The sequence below is a fragment of the Anabrus simplex genome, chromosome 1 (genome assembly GCF_040414725.1).
Source record: "Anabrus simplex isolate iqAnaSimp1 chromosome 1, ASM4041472v1, whole genome shotgun sequence".
In the NCBI taxonomy this organism is placed as follows: Eukaryota; Metazoa; Arthropoda; class Insecta; order Orthoptera; family Tettigoniidae; genus Anabrus; species Anabrus simplex.
The window spans coordinates 509,749,117-509,774,511 of NC_090265.1; the positions used below are offsets into that span (position 1 = coordinate 509,749,117).

At 37.3% G+C, this 25,395-nt stretch overlaps 2 protein-coding genes across 2 annotated transcripts in view; both read left to right on the forward strand.

Annotated features, from left to right (window-relative positions):
• Positions 1-4,726, forward strand: part of LOC136875108 (E3 ubiquitin-protein ligase SIAH1B) — a 78,413-nt gene extending 73,687 nt beyond the window's left edge. The window contains exon 2 of the mRNA XM_068227913.1: positions 3,760-4,726. Coding sequence (XP_068084014.1) covers positions 3,760-4,724 — 965 coding nt within the window. The 3' untranslated portion in view covers positions 4,725-4,726. The remainder of the gene's footprint in view (positions 1-3,759) is intronic.
• The window catches only part of LOC136868493 (E3 ubiquitin-protein ligase SIAH1A), a 53,115-nt gene continuing 31,566 nt past the window's right edge, over positions 3,847-25,395 (forward strand). The window contains exon 1 of the mRNA XM_067144778.2: positions 3,847-3,932. The gene's annotated coding sequence lies outside the window, so the exon portion shown is untranslated. The remainder of the gene's footprint in view (positions 3,933-25,395) is intronic.

Here is a 25,395-nt window from a genome sequence, read left to right on the forward strand (position 1 = left end):
ACTGAGTTTAACCATCGTCGTCTTGGTCTCCCTCTACTTCTCTTACCCTCCATTACAGTTTTCATTATTCTCCTAGGTAACCTATCCTCCTCCATTTGCCTCACATGACCCTACCACCAAAGTTGGTTTATGCATACAGCTTCATCCATCGAGTTCATTTCTAACTTAGCCTTTATCTTCTAATTCTGAGTACCCTCCTGCCATTGTTCTCACCTGTTTGTACCAGCAATCATTCTCGCTATGGTACTTTCATTTCTGTTATGTCTAACTTATGAATAAGATATTCTGATTCCACCCAGCTTTCACTCCCATAAAGCAAAGTTGGTCTGAAAACAGAAGATGTAAAGTTAGTTTTGTCCGGGAGCTGACTTCTTCCTTACAGAACATTGTTGATTGCAACTGCGAGCTCTCCGCATTAGCTTTACTACAATCAGTGAGACATTAATGTTTCAAGCGGATAGTCTACGTCAGCATAGGTAGATGTAAGGATGTGACAGAGTGTCAGAAAGGGCCAATTGTATTTGCCCATGGCCATACGGTGCATCAAGTTGCTGGATTTTGTGGTGTTTCGCACTGGACTGTTCAGTGTGTCTACAAAACACATCAGAATTGTGGTCGGATATAAGATCCTGACTGAGAGGGACCAGAGAGACATTTCACGGCTTTTGAATCAAAATCGCTTCCAAACTGGACAGGAATTGCTGCAATCAGTGAACGAAGGTCCATCCCAACCTGTTAGTGAGAGAACATTGCGACGGGAATTGTATGCAATGAACCTTTGGAATCGGCCACCTCGAAAGAGGCCATTGCTGACACAGGCACATAAAGCTGCACATTTTCGATGGGCTAGAAGTCATCGAACAGGAGCTGACTGACGAAATGTAATGTGGTCTGACGAATCACATTTTTGCCTGTATTCCAATGATGCACGTCATCGACTGAACCGAAGGCCAAACAAAGGATTTCGTTCTGGATGTGTGCAAGGTCAGATTCAAGCAGGTGGTGGATCTGTGTAGTTTTGGGTGTATTTTTTGTATCATAATTTGGGCCCACTCATTGAGGTGACCACTAACATGAAACAGTATGTTTATTTAAACATTCTACATGATCAGGTGTTGCCTTTCAGTCAACATCTGCATGATGAGTATGCTAATGATACCTTGATTTTTCAAGATGACAACAGCAAAGTTCATCAGGCTGGATGCATATGTGAGTGGTTTTATGAACACTCCCTCACCCTACTGCATCTCGATTGTCCTGCAAAATCATCTTACTTGAACCCCCATTGAAAATCTGTTGGACATATTGGAACAGTATGTAAAACGCCAACATCAGCATCTCTGCAATTTGATGGAATTGTGCGATCAAATCCTCAGTGAGTGGCTTAACCTGGATGCAACGTACCTGCACAACCTTGTGGACTCACTTCCTAACCAAATCCAGGTGGTTATAAAGTCTAGAGGCGAAGTTACACGGTATTAAATGATTTTGGGTTCCCAGAGCAGAGAGGAAATGCAAAAGACACTAACAGAGCTCGAGAAATGGGTGAAAATGAATCACCTTGAAATTAACCTGAATAAGACAGTTCAGATGACTTTTAGGTAGGGAAGAAAAACCTCAATGAAAGACACACTCTACTTGAATGGACAACCACTAGAAACGGTCAGTAAATTTAGGTATCTAGGAATAACCCTCCAAACCACAGCAAAATCTTTCCGACATCATGTACAACAGAGAACAGTAGCGATAAGAGCAATTTATAATATCAAGAATATAACGGACCTGTCCCTAGCCACAGCACTGACCCTTTTCAAGGTAACCATATCCTCAATAGCAACTTACAGCTTACAGGTAGTTTGGGAACACTAGTCGATTAAGGACCTGGCAAAAATTGAGAGTGTAAAGAGTCGATTTTTAAAGCATGTATTGAGAATGGGGAAATTTGCTCCAACAAGGCTGCTTTATGAACTAGCTAAAGAATCCTTCTATGTAGAAGATCTGAGATTACAACTATCACTGCCATCCACAAGGAGCTATACCGAGCATATAGAAGGAAGAATAGCCAAGAGGAGAGAAATCTATTTAGATTTCTACACCACAGACGCCATTCTCGACAGGAACTAGACCAGAGAAAACCAAGAGCAAAGCCATATTATAACAAGACTTGCCATTCATGGCTTTCACCATAAGATTTGTGTGAACAAAACCTATCACGATCCTAATGAAAGTTGTGTGTGTATTCTGTGCAGTAATAAGTGTGATAGATATCATATAACCGTGTGCCGCGTGAGAACAAAGTCATTGAGTGACTATTGTAAAACCTAGTTTATAATCTAATGCCCATTTGGGCGAACCTTTCTTCTTAATAATAATAAAATGATGCTTGTAATGATTTCTCCAGGGGTGACTAACTTTTTGTTCGGTGAGCTTATATACTGTATTTTTACATTTAAAAAATCTTCTTATACTCCACTGACTCTTTCATTCTTTTTAGTTTGTTTTGTTTACTTTTTATTGCATTGTAAAATGGCATTACTGGCAATAAAGTATTATTATAAAATGACAGAATGCGCAAGTGGTTGGAGACTGATAGCGTGAAGTCAAGTTGAGATATCCTACAGTTTGAGATGACATCTTTTGGTTATATTGAGGCAGCTAGGCTGATTATTTACAATAAAAAAGGAAGAAGACAAAATCTGGAATGCCTGAAGATGGAAATGTCACACATTCTGGATAACAAATGGTATACCTATAAAATTAGAGGGTGGTTAGTAGTGGACTGAATATATTGTGGGGCCAAGGATAGCATTTTCCTGCTATATTACGGTGGCAAGTGAAAACACAGGGGTGTTTGTGTGTATATGCAAGAGAGAAATAGAGGGAGAGAGGGAGAGGAAGTATACTCACATTACGTCTAAATCAGTGAATTATCTGATTTTGAGAATGCAGATTCTGAACACTAATACAGATATTCCAGCTCAACAAAAAGTGCTGAAGAGACAGTTAAAAATGAAGTTAAATGAAGTTAAAAAGTAAAGATGATTTATATACATAAATTCATTACCTAACAAATACCAGACATTCTTGAAACCAAATCATCTCAATTTTTGAATTTGCTTACAATAGAGTGTGGAAGAGAGTAATAATAGGCTATGAAAATGAAAATCCACAGCCTGTTTCCAGTCATCCAACCAGGTCAGGAATGGAATGAATGAAGCCCCATCTAGTGGTGAGAATTGAAATTGTGCCAGCTGCCGAAGCCTGTTGCACTAATAATAGGCTTATTTTGTATGTTTTCATTTGTTTTATCAATAATATTTTAAGTTATTGGTTCAAATTTAGTTTCTATTGTATTAGAATAAGTTGGTCTTGGTAAAGAAAGAAATAAAAGGGGGAAACAAAAGAAAGAAATGTATAACAAAACGATATGTTGGAGCCTGCTGATGGGTACTGTACACTAACCTGAACATGGTGATGAACCAGTTATCATGCACACCTGAGTGAATTGTGGTATTTTGTTTCCATGACACAAGCCCACGCCAGTACTGCCACTCGCCAGATAAATGCTACCCTTGGCCAGCTGATAGGTAGTAAAGGCAACATAGCAGCAATCGAGTTCTGTCAAATAGTGCAGTGTGATTAATGCACATGTTGGTGGTTGCTCTTCGTTTCTATTCAATTTTTACAACTTGACAATGTTGCCTATAGCCTGTATTCTACCTTTGTTTGATTCTTTCATGTTTTTTTCTTTCTTTTCAGTTTTTATTGATATGGTGGAAAACAACAATCCCAGCAGAACATCATCTCTGACTGGAAGTCCCAGACCATCTGGATTAAAGAGACTCAGTTGGACTCCACTTGTGGAAAGCCGATGCTTTTTACGGCTAGCAGCTGATCTAGCTCAAAGTTTAGATGTTCAAGGAGATTATGAGGTAGTAAAAGCTGCACTTAAATGCCCTGTCCTAAATTGTACAAATTACTTGTCACCTCCAATCAGACAATGCCAAAATGGACACTCATTCTGTATTATTTGTCAGAATTCTAAATGCACTACATGTGGAGAAAATTTTATTAGAACTAGGAATTATCTGTTAGAACTGATCACAAGTACAATTCTTTTACAATGTGGTCATGAGAAAGCAGGATGCCCTTTTAGGTTTCCTCGGACTTTGAAGCTTAAGCATTATAGGGAATGTTTATTTCTTAAGATTAAATGTTTCTACTCACCTTGTGAATGGACTGGGAGGCATGAAGAAATTTGGGATCATATGTCAAAGGTTCATGAAAACCTTACCTCTTTAGATATTATTAATTCTTTCACAATTAAAATAAATGATTCAAAGACACATGATCAGCCTTTGTTAATACGAATCGGTGATAGCTTATTTTTGGCAAAAGTTATGTATGATCCTTACAACAACAGATTGTCTGGCCTTGTTCAAATTGTTTCTTTGGATGATCCTGAATTGTACAAATACGAATTTCATGTTGTTAACATGACACTTCACTCTCAGTTTGATTTTTTATATTGTAGTAAAGTACATGCTATTGAAGAAAAAATTTCCAGTATCATTGAGAATGAAAAATGTTTTATAATACCAACAAATATTATTTCAACTTTTTTCAAGAATCCTGATGCTGCTATAAATATTAAACTAACAATAAAATATTCAGGTGCCGATAGAGCTAACACTCATGATGATACTTTAAATAAAATATTGTAAACCTTAACCAGCCTAAAAAAAGTGCTCAGAAGAACTTGTTTATTGTTGTGTTTTTTGAAAGAATGTACTACAGATAAAGCAATAAATTATTCAGATTATGAAATATACTATAAATTATTATCAGTTAAGACAGTGACCAATTATCCCAGTATATCTTGGACTCCTGATTTTAACCTAGATGTTCCACAAATCCACAATAATGCTCAGAACACAAAATAATGTGCATTTTTGGTGTTGCCTGTGTTCATGTTGAGTGTTGAGGTTTAAGGAATAAGTACAAAATGTATAGGATTCTCAACTATTTAACATATAGATGATGAAAGCAAGACAATTACTATGAGACATTATGTTGGTCTTAATTTGACCTTGTACTGAAGACAGAACTGGAAGTGAAATGGAATATATGTATTTACAGCCTATGTTTTAAAACTAAATATTTTACTGTTTCATAAAAGAAGGGTGTCTTGAAGTGTTTATAGTAGACTGTATTGGGAAAGAAGAAAGAATCAAATCAAATCAAAATCTCTTTATTTGCAAATGAGGCGTCTACCTTGGTGGCAAATTGTACACTAAAATACTGTACATTATTGTCAAGCACTAAATTTTAAATCAACAAGAGAAGAAGAAAATTTTCCTAGAATACAATAATTATACAATTTACGCAAACAATTTTTTCTATTAAACACATAGCTCATCCTTAATAAATTTATATTGTTAACAAAATTCTATTTATAATATCTCCTGCACTTACAAACATAGTCAACTCATGTACAGTATGCGGAATTACTTCAAATAATACTATACAACTGGTAAAAGATTAAAATTTACATTGCATTCATTTATTTACTTTTTTACCCATTTTGGAACCTAAGTAGTATAACGACCTGCTGCGTCTTAACCAAAGCCCCTTTTGCCACCACTTTTCAGTGTTCCCGAAGGGCCTTCACAGCTACCGTAGGGGTCCCAGGACCCTCGAAGTCCCCACTGTACTTCACCACTACAGGCAGTCCCCTACTTCAGCTGTCCAAACTCCATAGACCAGGGGATGGAATTAATTTATTCACACACATTTTTTATTTACAATAACCTGCACTGGTCGAATGCCCTCTAACATTCCATTTATTTTCTCTGTTGCTGTTTATTCTCTTCTTGAATATCTGTACAAATTTTGGGAAAGGATCAACAGTTCCACTCCTTCACGCCCTTCCCAATGAAAGAAAATTTACCCCAATTGCTTCTGCTAAAATTCCTTCTAATTTTATACCTGTGGTCAGTTCTGCCAATATAATTATTTTCCAACTGAAGCCTCTCACGGATTTCTACCCATGCTTCTTCTCCTGTATAGGCTCTATATAATCCTATAAGTCTAGTTTTCTCCCTTCTCTTACTTAAAGTTTCCCACCCAAGTTCCTTTAACATTTCTGATACACTACTCTTTCTTCTGAAATTCCCTGTTACAAATCTTGCTGCTTTTCTCTGCACACTATCTATTTCTTTTATTAGGTATTCTTGGTGAGGATCCCAAACACTGTTTGCCTATTCCAATAATGGACGAACCATACTTAAGTAACTTTTTTCTTTTAATTCTTTGTTGCATCCTTCAAGTAGCCTCATTATGACATGTAACGATCTGTATGCTTTCCCAACAATGTCATCAACATGACCCTTCCAGTGCAAATTACTTTCAAATCTCACACCTAAGTATTTGCACTTGCCATCTTTTGGGATAACTACCTCATCCAAAGTATATTCAAATTCAGTTTTAAAGCTCCTGTTTGTAAATGTTGTAACAATTGATTTGCCTCCATTAACCTTCATATTATTTGCTTCAACCCATTGTTGGATACTCTCAAGGTCCCTTTGTAATTCTGAACAATCCTCAATGTTATTTATTTCCCTATAAACAATTATGCCATCTGCATACAATCTAATTTTTGATGTTATATTGTTCCCTAAATCATTTGAATATATTAAGAAAAGTAATGGACCGATTATACTACCCTGTGCAATTCCCTTCCAGACTTTCTCTTCCTGTGATATATTATTTCCTACTTTGACTTTCTGAACCCTTGAATTTAGAAATGTTCTTATCCAACATATAACCCTAACGTCCAATCCTATTCCCTCCAATTTCTTTAATAATATTCCATGTTCCACTCTATCAAAGGCTTTGGAAAGATCTATGGTTATGCAATCTAACTGGCCTCCTGAATCCAACTGATCTGATATGTCCTGCTGAAATCCCACCAGTTGTGCCTCACAAGAAAATTTCTTTCTAAATTCATACTGGCTCCTCATGAACCAATTTTTATCATCACATCCCTCTGATGTACTTTGCTATTAAACTCTCCAGTATTTTACAAACTATACTGGTCAGGCTGTTTGGTCTGTAGTTCTCTGGTTTCTTTTTATCACCCTTTCCTTTATAAATTGGTATTGTTATAGATTCCTTCCATTCCTTTGGTATTACACTATTATTTATGACATAGTCAAAGAGAAATTTTAAATAAGGCACTATGTACCACCCCATTGTCTTTAATACCTCCGCAGTAATTTGATCACTTCCTGCTGCTTTTCCTTGCTGAAGCAGTTGGATTTCTCTGAAAATATATTCATTTGTGAATGAGAAGCTTCTTTTTTCCCTATGTGGCTCTCCCTCTCTATCCTCTGTTATGGTTTCCAACTCCTGACAATCTTCTACTGAATCTCTGAATTCCCTACTAAATAGATTTGCTTTCTCAGTATCTGTTAAATAGTGTTTACCCCCCTTATCCCACCATTGTATGAATTTGTATTCCTTTTCCTTTTTGATTCCTCATATATGAATACAGCTTTCTCCATTTCCCTTTGTAGTCATTACCCTCTTGAAGTATGCCATTCATATAATTCTCTTTAGTTTCCTCATTGTTTTCTAGTTTCTCTATTCTCCCTACCCTCTTTGATTTTCCTGTTTACTATTCTACATTTTCTTTTTAATTTTCTTATTTCCCTTGTATAATAAACAGGGTCTGAGGTCATTTTACCCTTCTTAACAGGTACAAATCTCTTCTCTCCTTCCCAAATGATTCCTTTAAATTTAGCCCAAAGTGCATCCACATTACTCCCTTCACTTATCCAACAACTGAATTGTGACTTAAGGTAAGTCCCAAATTCATCAACTTTAGTTTTTCTGTATAATTTCTTGTCTTGTGTGACCCTCTTATTAAGCATTTTTGGTACAAGTCCTACATCCATTATTACAGCCTTATGGTCACCTATTCCTTCAATACCTCAGTTTTATCAACAATTTCCCATGGTTTAACCAAGAATACATCTAGCAAGTTATGGAGACGAGTTGGTTCTTGTACTACTTGTGTAATTCCTCCCTCCCAAATTAACTTATTTGCCAGTTTCTGTTCATGGGCTTCACTTGCAGCTCCATTCCATACAACTTCAGCCAAGTTTAGATCTCCCTCAATTATTACCATATCATTATTATTGTTTTCATGAGTATAATCTATTATTTTCTCAAATATTTCCATGTCTCTTTCCTCTCTTCCAGGCCTATATGTTCCTATAATTCCCACCTCCTTCATATTATCACAAACTAATTTTATCCCTAATATTTCATCCCTTTCATCGGAAAACCATTCATGTGAACAATAAGTTTCCTTCACCAGAATAAATACCACCCCTCCCATTTAATCTCCTCGGTCTCTACGATAGACTGTATACCCTTCTGGAAATACTTCTCTATTACCCACCCCTTCTCTCAACCACGATTCCACTCCTATCAGCACATCAGTCTCGTAAGATTCCAACAATGTACCGAATTTTAATTGTTTATTTACTACACTCTGACAGTTTACCAAGAGCAATCTCAGACCCCCTTCTTCCCTAAAACTTGTCTGTTGCTATTGGCTAACATTTGACTCCTGAGTTGAGAACTTCCCTGGAACCCAGATCCTTGTACATAGATCTTGATTTAAGGGTCTGGGTTTTCTGGCAAGTTTCCCTGTATGTGCCAGTTTAGTGGTATGGGTTTTCTTAAGTGCAGATTAGTTTGCAGATCTCTGTTGATAATTGTAGCAATTTGTCTACAGAGAGTTGCTTTTCCATTACCATTCAGATGTAACCCATGCCTAGTGAATATTTACCTGCCAAGACCTAAAATATGTACTACATAGACATTTCTAAAACTCTTACATAATCTCTTGATTTTTATATTTACATCATGTATTCTTCACACATGAGTCCTCTAAAAGGTCATACCTGGGTGGCACATTAACTACAATTACTTTTGAGTCAGATAGTTTGGAAATCTTACCTCTGAGGGTCGTAATTAGTTCCTCACCTTCATTTGCAGCAATGTCATTTGTACCACTCACAATCACCACATAAGCTATCGATTCCCCCTGAGTTCATGACTTAAAAAATATACTTTTCTCATTAATTTTGTACTAGTACTGCTTTGTGTAAATAAAGTTTAAGTCCCAAGGAAGTGGTTAAGCTTAAAATAGCTTGTACGATATTAGGATGTGAACGATTTCTGGTGATACATTTCGGTTTATCCAACAGAATTAATTAAATTCAGCCAAAGATCATCCTACAGAGATCTGATTCTCAGCCATCTGGTAAAGTAAAAGTGGAATGTCAAAATTGGCATGCAGGCAGCCTAAATGGAATTAAGTCAAAATGCAAGCACTGTAGCTGAGACCATATGATGATGATGATGATGATGATGATGATGATTATTATTATTATTATTATTACTTTTTTATTGTTTAATTTTTAAATTTGCTTTACGTCGCACCAACACAGATAGATCGTATGGCGACGATGGGAGAGGGAAGCACTGGGAGTGAGAAGGAAGCGGCCGTGCTCTTAATTAAGGTACATCCCCAGCATTTGCCTGGTGTGAAAATGGAAAACCACAGAAAACCATCTTCAGAGCTGCCAACAGTGGGATTCGAACCCACTATTTCTCGGATGCAAGCCCACAGCTATGCGCCCCTAACTGCGTGCCATTATTATTATTATTATTATTATTATTATTATTATTATTATTATTATTATTATTATTACCATGAGTCCCAATTCATAAAGGAGAGAATAAGGAAGAAGTTCAAAATGATCGTGGTATATCTCTTGTAAACGCGGCCTACAGAATTCTGTCTTTTATTCTTTTACAGCATTTAAAACCATTTGCTGAAAATGTTATTGAGGACTATCAGAACGGTTTTCACAGAAACAGATCCACTACAGACAACATATTTGCAATTAAGACTATTAAGGTGTGGGAACACAAGAAGTCATTTCATTATCTCTTTATAGATTTCTTCAAGGCATATGATTCAATCCATAGAGAAGGGCTGTGGAAAAATCATGATGGAGTTTGGCTTTCCCATGAAATTAATTAACATGTGCAAACTGTGTATGGATGGTAATGTTAGCTGTGTTTTGCTCAAGGGCAGAAAATCAAGTTCCTTCCAGAATAAAACTGGTCTGAGACAAGGGGATGCACTATCTCCTCTTCTATTTAACATTGCACTGGAGAAGATTATCAGGAAATTAGCTCTTGTACCTGCTGGCATCATATTGGGGAGACAACATAAAGTCCTTGCATATGTGGATGATATTGTTCTCATTGGCTGCAATGAATTAGAAATTAGGCTATTTGTGGAACTAGAGAAAATGGCAGCAAAAATTGAATGGGTAAATGATAAAAAGACACATTACATGGTTGTGCAGAGACCAAATCATGAGGAGGTTGACAGATTGCCTTTGAAGATCAGGAAATATATATTTAAAAGAGTAGAGGAGTTTAAATTCCTTGGTGTATTAATCGATGAGCAAAACCAAATGCAACAGGAACACCAAGCTAGAATTAAGAATGCAAACAAGGCATTTTACTCTGAGCCCTATATTAGACTCCTAGTTTTTAACAAGGAATGCAAAAATGATTATCTACAATACAATCATTCGACCAGTACTTCTGTATGGTTCTGAGACATGGAGTATAACAAAGAAAGAGCAGCAACAGTTGCAAGTCTTCGAGAATAAAGTTTATAGAAAAATATTTGGCCCATGGTTTGATCCTATCTCTCAAAGCTGGCAGAAAAGATCTAATTATGAGATTTACATGCTCTCTCAACAACACACTATAATGGGTGTGATAGAATCCAACAGACTGCACTGGGCTGGACATGTACTGAGGATGCAGGATAACAGAGCATCATTAGATCTATACAAGGGATCACTTAATAGGAAAAGACCTTCAGGAAGACCCCAAAGCACCTGGAAGAAAGAGATCAACAAGGTATGCCAGACCTTCCAAATTGATAACTGGGAAGAGCGGGCTCAAGATTGAAAGGGATGAAAGAGGATTGTGAGATCGACACAAGAACTTCACATCCCCCGGAAGCCTATGGAGTGAGTTGAGTGAGAATTACCATAAGTAATGTTATCATAAGTACGGCTTCTCTGTGGATCAGTGGTAGAGTATCAGTCTCTGAGTTCCAAAGTCAAGGGTTCAAACACTGGAGAGGTAATTGAATTTTTGATGGGTGGAAAAAGTGCCATTTGGCACTCCATTTCATATGTCAGCATGTAAAAGATCTATGATGGCGCATTCAATGATTACCTGAAAGAATTAATTAAAACTCAGCATTAGGACACCCAATAACATGCTAGATTCTCTACCGTCTGGTAGAGTAAAAGGGAAAGTCAAAATCAACATGCTGGGATATCAAAATAAAAATGTAACAATTATCATTATGCTTTACTTCTTTGTATGATGAGGATGCATCATGGGTTAAGGATTAGAAATTTATGTTTTGAAATGACTGAGTTGAGGAACTGCCAATATCCTACACAAATAAGCAAATCTACTGTGAGTGAATGTAATTATGATACATAAACATTTGTGTATATATTTAAGAGAGAGTTCATAGAAGTGAATTTACAGACAAAATTGTCCTGCATTCTGTTTTGAGGTTGATTTTGATCTGAAATGATAACTGTGTGGACTCACAGTGTCTTATAGATTACCTGTACAGACATGAAATAAAAAGAATGTTTGAAGTGTGTCATAAAAAAGTCAACAATCTCCACTTTTTGGGATTTCTTTTTTATTGGTCTAATGCCTTAAATGCCTTTTGAACATAAATATGAGTGTTATATGGAGCTAATTCAAAAAACTTGTTCTTAAAATATGCTATAAAAAATCTGTATTCACTGCTGAACAGTCTCTTTTCTCAATTCACAATAGACACAACAATTTACAATTCATCCATTAGTATGGCCAGGTTAGGGTCACATGACCACTTTTTCTGTTGTCATTATTGTAAGCGTCCGCCTCTGTGGTGTAGTGGTTAGCGTGATTAGCTGCCACCCCCGGAGGTCCGGGTTCGATTCCCGGCTCTGCCACGAAAATTTGAAAAGTGGTACGAGGGCTGGAACGGGATCCACTCAGCCTCGGGAGGTCAACTGAGTAGAAGTGGGTTCGATTCCCACCTCAGCCATCCTCGAAGTGGTTTTCCGTGGTTTCCCACTTCTCCTCCAGGTGAATGCCGGGATGGTAGCTAACTTAAGGCCACGGCCGCTTCCTTCCCTCTTCCTTGTCTATCCCTTCCAATCTTCCCATCCCTCCACAAGGCCCCTGTTCAGCATAGCAAGTGAGGCCGCCTGGGCGAGGTACTGGTCATTCTCCCCAGTTGTATCCCCCCCGACCAAGAGTCTGAAGCTCCAGGACACTGCCCTTGAGGCGGTAGAGGTGGGATCCCTCGCTGAGTCCGAGGGAAAAGCCGAACCTGGAGGGTAAACAGATGATGATGATGATGATTATTGTAAGCTTGTTATTAGTTTATGGTGGTGTATCCTTCTTTAGAATTTTTACTTTTATAATGGATCAAAGTCCTATTCAAGTGCCTTCCCACAAGGCTAGGAAGAGAAAAACATCTCCTGGAAACTGAAAAAAGATCTTTAGATAAAGAGCTTAGGTATGTAACGTTTACCTTGTAATTTAATTATAGCCCTTAATTAATATAGGTTACATGATAACATATGTAATATTTTCAATTTTGGCCTGTCTCCATAAACTACTTTTACATTCCGAGTTCCTTAAGTTAATGTTTGTAGATTGAATAAAACATATTAATTTTCTCTTCACTTTAGGTACAAGAGGGTCTTCAATTCATAACAAGTGATATTAAAAATTTTCACAGGACATTCTACAGCACAACAGATAAAATAAAAGAGGATGCAATTGGTTCTCATCAAAAAAGAAAACCGAGCAGGAGACTACTTGTCTGAGAAGTTCACTGCTATAAAGAGAAAGTCATGAGATTTATTAGTAGTATAAAATGTGAAGATTCTGTTCCTGTCAGTTATTTAAGCTCAGAGCTCAGTATCAACAAACTACATACAATGTACAATGCTATCAACCCTGATGACTTAAAAGTTTAATGCACTTTTTTCCCCCAGGATATTCAGTTACAACTTCAACTTAGATTTTGGACATCCAGTTACAGATGCTTGCTCAGTTTGCATCCAGTTAGATTTAAAAATTAAAAATTAGGAAAACCAAGATGAAAAGGCAAATCTTATTGGCTACAAACAGATATACAAGCTGAGAGCATCTGCATTTTATGACCACAGATTTTCAACCACAAACTTTGAAGAGAGTTCTTTGAAGAGTAGTTCTTTCTAACCAACAAACTAAGTGCTTTAATAGAGGAGAAAATAGTAATAGCTCATCAAAAAATAAAACTACTGACAATACTCAGGCAATAATAGTGGAGAGTCAACTCCAAAATGTACAAGGAGAGGGAAAAGAAGGAAACCCAGCCAATCATGATTCTCGGGCAAAGGTAACGCATATCAGAAGGACACAGATACTGGAATCAAAGAATCCTGTGATAATTGGAACAAAAACATAAAAAGTTTTGCCTGGGAAGGACTAACTCCAAGCCAGAATGAAAAGAGCCTGGCTCTAGTAGGGAGGCTCAATCCAAACACTACTACGGAATCAGTGAAGAAATTTCTCCAGAGGAATGGAATCCAAAGTCAAATAGAGTGCAAGGAACTCTTAAGGAGAGGTCAGAAAAAGGCATTCAAAATAGGAATCCCTTTTCAATACCTCACGGTTACTTCAGAACCAGAATTCTGGCCCAGAGATATTCTAGTACGAAGATTTCGCTTTTGCTTCTCCCACAGAAAATTTAAAGGAGCAGCACTCAATCAAGATAGTTCTATGGGATACTGAAGGACTGAATAAATGCTCTTCCTCAAATCCCACAAATGATTATGAAATAAACAGGTATATTAATAGTAACAAAATAATTTATACTAGAAAACTTTGGCTTACCAGGATACTATGGCATTCACACATATGCAGCACCTACTGCAGGAAGAACAGAAGGAGTAGTTTCATGTTTCTTGAAGGCAACAGCAGGCAAATTGAAAAAGACATACAAAGAAGAAAATGTAGTAATAGTACCTACGCCACTGATAACTTTAAATAGTAAACCAGACAACTCTTCAGAAGATGTGATAGAGATATTATTTAAAGCAATTAAGAAAGTCTGTAACAAGGCAAATATCATCATTGCAGGGGACATCAGTTATAGAGTTGATAAACTGAACCAAAAGTCAAAACTGATCCTTGAAATGCTATTAGAGGAGGGTTTCAGCCTAATAAATAAAAAGGAAGAAAAAACATACTTTGCAGTCAATGGTTCAAGTACGCTACTATAGGCCTTGTCTTCTACAAAGGAACTGCAATCATCATACAGAAGCAGGAAGTTCTCTGGAACTCAGGTGCAGCCCTGATAAGGAAACACATACCAGTTGTGACCAACATCACAATTATGAAATCCATACCCATTTCGTGAGAAGGATACTAATTTTCGCGTTATTTTGCGAAATAGATATTGCCATATCGCTTTAATTTTGCTTTAATAAAATTCTAAAATGTTTCATTAAAGGTTTAATTACTATCACTGATCGTTGATTGTGGAGGTTTAATTGATAGACTGTACATACCTGATACATACTTTTGAAGCCATTTCCGAACTGCAGGGTCGTCTTTCTCCAGCGGGATGTTGGCTTTGAGTAGCATCACTGTTATTTCATGAATAAATTCTATTTTTTTACTCTTAGCTTTCTTTTTCATATCTAATGAGAGTTCTATTGTTGCCTGCTGGGAGGGGAAGGAAAGGGAGGAGTTGTAGAAGACAGGTGGTCTAATGTTCTAAGGGGAAGGAAACTGCAGGCTAAGGGCGCTATTCAGGATCAGAATTCAGGACAGGTGTCTGTGCGAAATCGGTACGAGTCACTCCAGGTAGAACAACAGAGGGAAGATGAGGGACAGGGAACTGGTGCTGAGATGCGTGGAAGTAGGAGGAAGGGAAAAGCTAGGAAAGGGAAATGTAGAGTAGAGGATAGGAAAAGACAGGTGGAACAGGGTCATGGGAAGGAGAAAAAGGAGGAGGAAGTAGCTTCTGCAGCTATCAGGAAAGATAGGGCTGACCAGGAGGGGAGGGGATCAAATGAGGTGGGTACGGTTGAGGCTCTGGTCATGGGGGATTCCATCGTTAGACATGTGGGGAAAGTGTGTGGAGGAAAGGGAACCAGGGTAGAATGTTATCCAGGAATTAGGTTGAGGCAGATGTTGAGGAAAGTAGAAGAGAGGGAGGAGGGGAAGGAGAAGGTGGTAGTGTTTCACGTTGGTACCAACTACGTAAGGCAAGCTGATATAAGTACCAACATAGTTGGAGATGTATGGGATCTGGTAAATGCAGCACGGGTGAAGTATAAGAAAGCGGAGATTGTTATTAGTGGAATACTGTGTAGGAGGGATACTGACTGGAGGGTGATTGGGGATTTAAATGAGACTATGGAGTGGGTATGTGGGAAACTGGGAGTGAAATTTCTAGATCCTAATGGGTGGGTAGGAGATAGGGATCTGTGCTCGGATGGCCTTCATTTAAACCGCAGTGGTACGTATAATTTAGGAAATTTGTTTGGAAGGGTAATAGGGAGGTACATTCAGGGAAACGGGATGGCCTAGGGAGCGGTGATAAGGGAACAGGGAACTGGAAATCAAGTAGGGATGACATAAAATTGTTAGTGTTGAACTGTAGAAGTATTGTAAAGAAAGGAATAGAATTAAGTAATTTAATAGATATATATTTACCAGATATTGTAATAGGAGTTGAATCATGGCTGAGAAATGATATAATGGATGCAGAAATTTTCTCACGGCACTGGAGTGTGTATCATAGAGATAGGATAGGAATGGTGGGAGGGGGAGTGTTCATTCTGGTGAAAGAAGAATTTGTAAGCTACGAAAAAGTTAAAGATGAGACACATGAAATTCTAGGTGTAAGGCTCATTTCTAAAGATAATAGTCAACTTGATATATTTGGAGTGTACAGATCGGGAAAGGGTAGCACTGATGCGGATTCGGAATTATTTGATAGGATAGTCAGCTATGTGGGAAACCACATGGAAAGAAATGTGATTGTAGCGGGAGATCTGAATTTGCCAGATGTAAATTGGGAAGGAAATGCGAACAACAGGAAGCATGACCAACAAATGGCAAATAAGTTAATATGAGAAGGACAGCTGATTCAGAAAGTGATAGAACCAACCAGAGGGAAAAATATCCTGGATGTGGTGCTGATAAAACCAGATGAGCTCTATAGGGAAACTGAAGTAATAGATGGTATTAGTGATCATGAAGCTGTTTTTGTGGTAGTTAAAAATAAATGTGATAAAAAGGAAGGTCTTAAAAGTAGGACTGTTAGGCAGTACCATATGGCTGATAAAGCTGGCATGAGGCAGTTTCTAAAAAGTAACTATAATCGGTGGAAAACGGTAAATAAAAATGTAAACAGACTCTGGGATGGGTTTAAAGAAATTGTTGAGGAATGCGAAAACAGGTTTGTACCTTTAAGGGTGGTAAGGAATGGTAAAGACCCACCTTATTTTAATAGAGAAATAAAGAGACTAAGAAGGAGGTGCAGACTGGAAAGAAATAGAGTTAGAAATGGCTGTGGAAGTAAGGAGAAATTGAAGGAACTTACTAGAAAATTGAATCTAGCAAAGAAGGCAGCTAAGGATAACATGATGGCAAGCATAATTGGCAGTCATACAAATTTGAGTGAAAAATGGAAGGGTATGTATAGGTATTTTAAGGCAGAAACAGGTTCCAAGAAGGACATTCCAGGAATAATTAATGAACAAGGGGAGTGTGTATGTGAAGATCTTCAAAAGGCAGAAGTATTCAGTCAGCAGTATGTAAAGATTGTTGGTTACAAGGATAATGTCGAGATAGAGGAGGAGACTAAGGCCAAAGAAGTAATAAAATTTACATATAATAATAATAATGACATTTACAATAAGATACAAAAGTTGAAAACTAGAAAAGCGGCTGGAATTGATCAGATTTCTGGGGATATACTAAAGACAATGGGTTGGGATATAGTACCATATCTGAAGTACTTATTTGATTATTGTCTGGTCGAAGGAGCTATACCAGATGAATGGAGAGTTGCTATAGTAGCCCCTGTGTATAAAGGAAAGGGTGATAGACATAAAGCTGAAAATTACAGGCCAGTAAGTTTGACATGCATTGTATGTAAGCTTTGGGAAGGCATTCTTTCTGATTATATTAGACATGTTTGTGAAATTAATAACTGGTTCGACAGAAGGCAATTCGGTTTTAGGAAAGGTTATTCCACTGAAGCTCAACTTGTAGGCTTCCAGCAAGATATAGCAGATATCTTGGATTCTGGAGGTCAAATGGACTGTATCGCGATTGACCTGTCTAAAGCATTTGATAGGGTGGATCATGGGAGACTACTGGCAAAAATGAGTGCAATTGGACTAGACAAAAGAGTGACTGAATGGGTTGCTATATTTCTAGAAAATAGATCTCAGAGAGTTAGAGTAGGTGAAGCTTTGTCTGACCCTGTAATAGTTGAGAGGGGAGTTCCTCAGGGTAGTGTTATCGGACCTTTATGTTTTCTTATATATATAAATGATATGAGTAAAGGAGTGGAATCGGAGGTAAGGCTTTTTGCGGATGATGTTATTCTCTATAGAGTGATAAATAAGTTACAAGATTGTGAGCAACTGCAACATGACCTCGAAAATATTGTGAGATGGACAGCAGGCAATGGTATGTTGATAAACGGGGCTAAAAGTCAGGTTGTGAGTTTCACAAATAGGAAATGTCCTCTCAGTTTTAATTACTGCGTTGATGGGGTGAAAGTTCCTTTTGGGGATCATTGTAAGTATCTAGGTGTTAATGTAAGGAAAGATCTTCACTGGGGTAATCACATAAATGGGATTGTAAATAAAGGGTACAGATCTCTGCACATGGTTATGAGGGTGTTTAGGGGTTGTAGTAAGGATGTAAAGGAGAGTGCATATAAGTCTCTGGTAAGACCCCAACTAGAGTATGGTTCCAGTGTATGGGACCCTCACCAGGATTACCTGATTCAAGAACTGGAAAAAAATCCAAAGAAAAGCAGCTCGATTTGTTCTGATTGATTTCCGACAAAAGAGTAGTGTTACAAAAATGTTGCAAAGTTTGGGCTGGGAAGAATTGGGAGAAAGAAGACGAGCTGCTCGACTAAGTGGTATGTTACATGTAAAAATATCATTTTTGGTCCGTATTGATGATATTTGATTGAAATAATAACATTAAGTTATTTATTAGACCACCTAATCAATACAAAATCGTCTTGGATGATTTACATAAATTTGTTAACTAATAGTGGTACATGTTTCGCCTTCCCTGAAGGCATCATCAGCCATAGTCTTAACCTTAAATTAAAAATAAGCGTCTAAATAACATGTAGTAATGAAATGAATTATAAAATCTTGAAGAGATTTGAAGTAAAATAACATTAAAAATAACAATGATGGTTTGAAAATACAATGTGATGAGATATAATAGTGGAAGTATTAACAAAATTAACATTAGAAGGCTGCTAAAATAAGTGCAATGGATAAAACAACAGATTGTTATACAACAAGTAGTAAGATTACATAAAAGTAAAGTTGATAGTCTAGCGGTTATAATTAGACGATGGCGAAAAATCGTATATAATCAAAGTAAAGAAGAGAGAATAAAAGTCAAAGTTAGTCGAGAGATCCGAAGTTAATCATGATCTTGAAGATAAAAGACGAAAGTCAGATGCATATGGTGAAGTTGTAGAACACGTTGAGGATATGAAGTTGGTGAATAGAACAAATTTATGTAAATCATCCAAGACGATTTTGTATTGATTAGGTGGTCTAATAAATAACTTAATGTTATTATTTCAATTAAGTGGTATGTTCCGAGCTGTCAGCGGAGAGATGGCGTGGATGACATTAGTAGACGAATAAGTTTGAATGGCGTTTTTAAAAGTAGGAAAGATCACAATATGAAGATAAAGTTGGAATTCAAGAGGACAAACTGGGGCAAATATTCATTTATAGGAAGGGGAGTTAGGGATTGGAATAACTTACCAAGGGAGATGTTCAATAAATTTCCAATTTCTTTGAAATCATTTCTGAAAAGGCTAGGAAAGCAACAGATAGGGAATTTGTCACCTGGGTGACTGCCCTAAATGCAGATCAGTATTGATTAATTGATTGATTGACTGTTGGAGTGCTAAATTTACGTTCTGAATGTTCCTTATTTTTAAAATAATGTTTTGAGACAGTATCTTTTTTCTCCCACTCGATACGAACATTACAAAATTTACACACTAAACTATTGCTTTCCGAAACGTATAAACCTTCACTCACAAACTGTTTAGCTCTGTTGTGCACCATAACACTTGTCGAGCGACCCATCTTCACTACTGTCTGTGATCACTTTCTTAATTTTACCTGACCACGAAGCCGAAATACACCAGTCAATTGTGCTGCTTGTAGACGTCATTAGGGATTCCAGAATTGCACAATGCCGTGAGGAGACAGGTTGGGGTGGGATTACCAGCCACCACAAGAACAACATTCCAAACATTTCGTTTGGCAAGAAACCTGGAGCCAACCCCTTTTCTTTGATGTCATGTCTTAAAGAGATTTTCCAGAACATTAATGATACAGTAACATATTTCTTTCCTGTTGATGAATCTTTCTTCGCTCTTCCTTTTCTTTTCATACATAATCTTAGAACAAAGTGTCAAGTTCGTTATTCACTACAGATTTCGCTGTAATATCGCGCTTATCACGAAATAATTGAATTTCGCTTTAAAATGGCCTTATCGTTTTAATTCGCTTTAATTCGCGAACATAATATCCATTTTTTCTTAACCAGAAACATATGATTCATAAAGATATAGCAAAATCGCTTCAAAATAATTTTTGTCGCGATTATCGTTAATGCGAAAAAATCATGCCTCTACCAATAAGTATACAGACTGAGAGAAAAAAATATCAAGAAGATTGGACACTGAAAAACTACAGAATAGGGAAGCACTTACATTAGCAGAACACCTAATACAAGAAGGACATCTAAACGAAGTAACGCAAATCGCTCAGATCTGATAAGGGAGACAAGCAAAGGAGAGAAAATAACAGCCGTGGTTTGATGGCAAATGCTACCACAAAAGAAAAGAAACTCTAAGGTTTTTACATGAGGCAAGGGTCAGGGACTCGGAAAGAGAGTTACTAGAATACGCCACATACTGGAAGGATGATGAGAAACTCTTGGCACCGAAGAAATCCCACTACTTGGAAACAGAGGCAAAAAAGATTAGTGGAAGAAGCAAAGTTGGACCCCTTCCTGCTACTCAGAAGGAAAATTGCCATAAGACCAAAGGAAATCCCAATGGACAGATGGGAGACACACTTCAAAAAAGTATTGAACTAGGAGAACATAACGTGCATTCAAAATGGACGAAAGGTCCTCAATACAGCAATCGGTACAAATAACGCAAATAACACCCACAGAAATTGCAGAGATGATAAGTAAGTCAAGAACACCTAAAACAGTCACAAGAGATAATGATACCAGTATGGACAAAATTGCTAAACGAATGCCTCAGGTCTGGAACAATACCAGTGTTGGAGAAAATCATCCATCAGGATACTATACAAAGGGAAAGGGGATACAGGTGACCCAACTCATACAAGGGAATCCCACTGGAAAATAATATCTTCAAGTTATACTCCAAAATACTAGCATCAAAACTGGAGACTTTAGCTAATATTCCTGAATGCCAGTTTGATTTTGTACATGGTAGAAATACAATAAAAGCAATCAAATACTTAATGGAGGAAATAGAAGAAGCTCTGAGGCACCCAAACGGAAAATACTTTGTTGTCTTTATTAACTACATGAAGACATTCAATTTACTAAACAGTGAAAGATTGATTACAAAGATAAAAGATATGATTGGATCAACACATCCACTTGTTAGAGCAAACATTTCATCAGTTAATTTAGTGCAGTTTGAGGACACAGTCAATGTACCTGAGTCTTTTGAACAAACAAATGGAGTCCTGCATGGAGGTTCAATGACCCTTCTATTGTTTAACATCGCTACAGCCGATATTACAGACATCCTTCAGAGCACAGCGGATACAAAACTTATCTTTCATTCCTTTCAGGCCTGAAAGAAAACTGGTACTGTGAAGTTTTGTTTGTACATCAAAAACTGACTAAAATGCTTTTAAATACATATATTTTTAGTTTATTCTACAAAAAAATTAACATCTGAAAAAAAGCAACCACACAATTGTACATGTCAGGACTTAATTCACTACTTACAAAAAATAAAAATTACCTCACTGCATGTGAATATACATATGTACATGATCAAATGTTCTGTTTTACAGTGTGGAATAATTTAAAATAATTACAATTTTTGTTCAAACACAAGTATACATTTCATTTTATACACTGAGGACGAGTTTTGCTTTTACAGTCCTTTTGGCAGCAGTACCTTGTCATCAGACCTAAAAGAAAACTGATGGTGTGAATTTTTGTTTGTACATCAAGAACTTACTAAAATGCTCTTAAATACATGTGTTTACAGTTTATGTTACAAAATAAGAACTATCGTCTGAAAAACAGCACCCACACAATTGTGCGTGTCAGGAATTAATTCACTACTTACAGAAAATAAAAAATAAAAAATTCAGCTCTGGACATGTGAATATACACATGTACATGATCAAATGTTCTATTTATTTATTTATTTATTTATTTATTTATTTATTTATTTATTTACATAGTTTACGCCCACATTGGAGCACCTAAATCAAACCCAAATACATTTACGTTAACAAAGAATTAACTGAAGATTTAGCTTGCATCATCTTCTTCCTTTCCCAAAACCTCTTCATTCTGGCTGACCTGGCTGCCCTTTCTTCATCAGATATGACATATTGTTTGTGTTGTACAGTTTTTAATGACAATCTTATTTGTTTGTTCTTGAGAATCCTTTTTTCTTCTCTATTTTCAATTTGCTTCATTGTAATATTCAGCTCTTCTAAATCATTCTGAACTTCTTTAAACCAATTATTTTTTGTTTTACTTTTCCAAAAGTAATTAAATAGTTGTTTTATTATCCTATTATCATTTAATCTAGAAAGATGACAGAAAAAGGCAATTCTTCTTTTTCTCATTGTATCTATTATAGATTCACTTTCCCTATAAACCACTGCATTAGGCAATAATCTCCATTGTCCATCCACCTGATGTTTTTTATTAATGATTGTTCTGAGTATCCTTCTGTCAACCTTTTGCAGTGTATCAGTTGTTGCTTTGGTGTTCAATTTAAATAGTGTTTCACAAGCATAATCTTATACATTATATTTCTCACGTAGAATACGAGTTCTGCTTTCACAGTCCTTTTGGTGGCAGCACCAAACACTCCCGAATGCATTGCCTGCAGGGAAACCTAGCCTGCACAATAGTGCATATCAACATTCAAAACCACATGGTATTATGTACGGTGTTGTGAGTGCACAATTGACGTTCGCTAAACAATTTACACACTTCACTGATTACATTCTGATATCCAGTAAAGCTTCTAGATTAATATGAATGCAATAAATAAATAAATAAATACTTATTTTAGGCATTACTTCTTCCCACCATCTTGCCGATGAAATGTATATTTAAACTCTTCTTCCTGCCCGCTGGTGGTCAAGCACTAAATAAAAACAACTGGAGTACATGCTACGTGTCCCACACAAGCACTGCAGTCTGGTCTAGTGCCAAGAAAACGTCAAATAAGCTCAGACATAAATAAAAAATGAACTTGCACAATTGTATGTACGTGGTCTGAAAGGGATACGCAGATGATATGGTGCTGGGGTCACCCAATAGAAAAGACCTACAAGGTGTTTTAATAAAGTTGGAGAAGTGGGTAAAGAAAAATTGCCTGACAATAAATTTGGAGAAGACAGTCCAAATGACATTTCAAAAGGGAGGAAAAATTTCAGGTAGGGATTCTCTTACTCTCAATGGAGAACCTCTGAAAATCGTCAACCACTTTACGAAGGGGTATCCAAAAATAACCAGAATAACATTGCCGTGGGCGAAGCTTGTGTAGTACGCATTTCTGCCGCTAGGCATGTATAGCGCAACTCATTGCCAGTTCAGTGCCGCCTGTGTTGTTGATCTGGCTTGTTTTGTTCATATGCAGTGATTGTTTTTGCTAGCACTGTTTTGTTCTTGTTTCGTTTTTTATGATGGCAAGTTTAAGTGAACAACGTGCAGCTGTGAAATTTTGTTTTCTACTTGGTAAAAATGCTGCTGAAACTGTTTTAATGTTGAAAACAGCTTACAAAGATGGTAAAACTCAAGTGTACGAGTGGTTTGCTTGGTTTAAAAATGGCGACATATCGATTGATGACAAACCTCGTTCTGGACGTCCATCAACTGCCCGAATCGATGAAAATGTTAAAAAAATTCAAGAGCTTGTGCTCACAGATCATCGACAGACAATTGATCAACTGTCAGAGATTAGTGGGTTATCTTGGAGCTTGGTTTAGCAAATTTTAATGGAAAATTTGGGAATTAAAAGGGTTGCTGCCAAGTTTGTTCCTCGGGTTCTGACTGACAATAAAAAAAAGTGTTGAGTTGAAACATGTCGTGTTTTGAAACAACAGCTTGAAACTGATCCAGATTTTCTGTCATTACTTGTGATGAGTCATGGTGCTATGGTTATGATCCAGAATTAAAGCAACAGTCAAGCTAATGGAGGATGTCATTTTCCACCCCGTCCAAAAAAATGTCATCAAGTCAAATCAAACATCAAAACAATGCTGATTTGCTTTTTTGATGCCAAGTGCGTAGTTAATTCAGAGTTTGTTCCCCCAGGTCAGACCATCAATCAAACCTCTTATTTGGAAGTTTTAAGAAGATTGAGCAACAGTGTTGTTCATCAAAAAAGACCTGATTTATTTCAGACAAGAGATTGGTTCTTCCACCACAACAATGCACCTGCACACGCAGCCATCTCTGTTAGACAGCTTTTGGCTAAAAATGGTATGGTTCTGTTGCCCCATGCACCTTATTTGCCTGACCTGGCTCCATGCGACTTTTTATTTCCACGCATGAAAAGGGACATGTGTTAGGTGTTATCTGTCACATTCTTGATTGCACAGCTCACATATACAATTTTTGCTGGGATTGTAATACAATTTGGTCATGCATATTTTGTGATGAAAGCCGTGCATGGCATTTCAGATCACGACATGTCTGAGTTCCTGATTTTCCTTCATCATGGCACTTGCAGCGTAAAAGTCTATGTTCATCTCTTTGCTCTTAGCCACTCTTCTCTCCAGATGTTTTGCATATTGTTCAGTAGATGGCGGGAACAATTGGTTCCTCAGGTCCTCAACATAAAAGGTCTCCTTGGCTGGTATATAAACCATTCTTGTAGGTGCTGATTTTCTCACTCTCAGTGCATTCTTAAGGAAATGTTCTTAGACACCTTCTATTTTAGCAAAGTCCCTAAGTTTAAGATGTTCCCAGATAAGTTCTAATCCATAAGATACTATAGGGGATATGGTGGTGTTAAAGAGTCTCATACCAGGCGAGTTGGCCTTTTGAATGCAAGCATTAAATGTGCATGCATTGCTTCATACAGATGCCTGTGTCATTTTGTGGAATGGAATTCCATGCCTGTGCACTTGGTCAAAAAATTAGCAATGGACAAAAATGTCTGGTGATTTTGCAGGCCAAGGCAACTGATTGACACACCCTAGAGCATGTTGGTAACAGCAGTGGTATGGGGATGAATGTTAATCTGTTGGAAAACAGCCCCTTAAATACTGTGAATGAATGGCAGCACAACTGGTTCAATCACCAGTCTGGCATACAAATTCACTCTCCAGGCTCTTAGAATAACAACAAAAATGCTCCTGCTGTCAAAAGTAATCACTCCTTAGACCATAACTCCTGGTGTAGGTCCAGTGTGCCGACACTACAGAAGCTTGGTTCCAAGCGCTCAACTGGCCTGCTTCTTACCAACCTATGGCCATCAGTGACACCAAGACAGAAACGGCTCTCATCTAAGAAAACAACATATCACCACTCCGCCCTCTAATGAGCTCTAGCTTGACACCACTGAAGTGGAGTTAGTGGCAAGGACACTACAGGACATCTGGCTCGGAGCTGTCCATTAAGTGATCGATTTGTTACAGTTCACTGTGTCACTCTGTTGCCAAC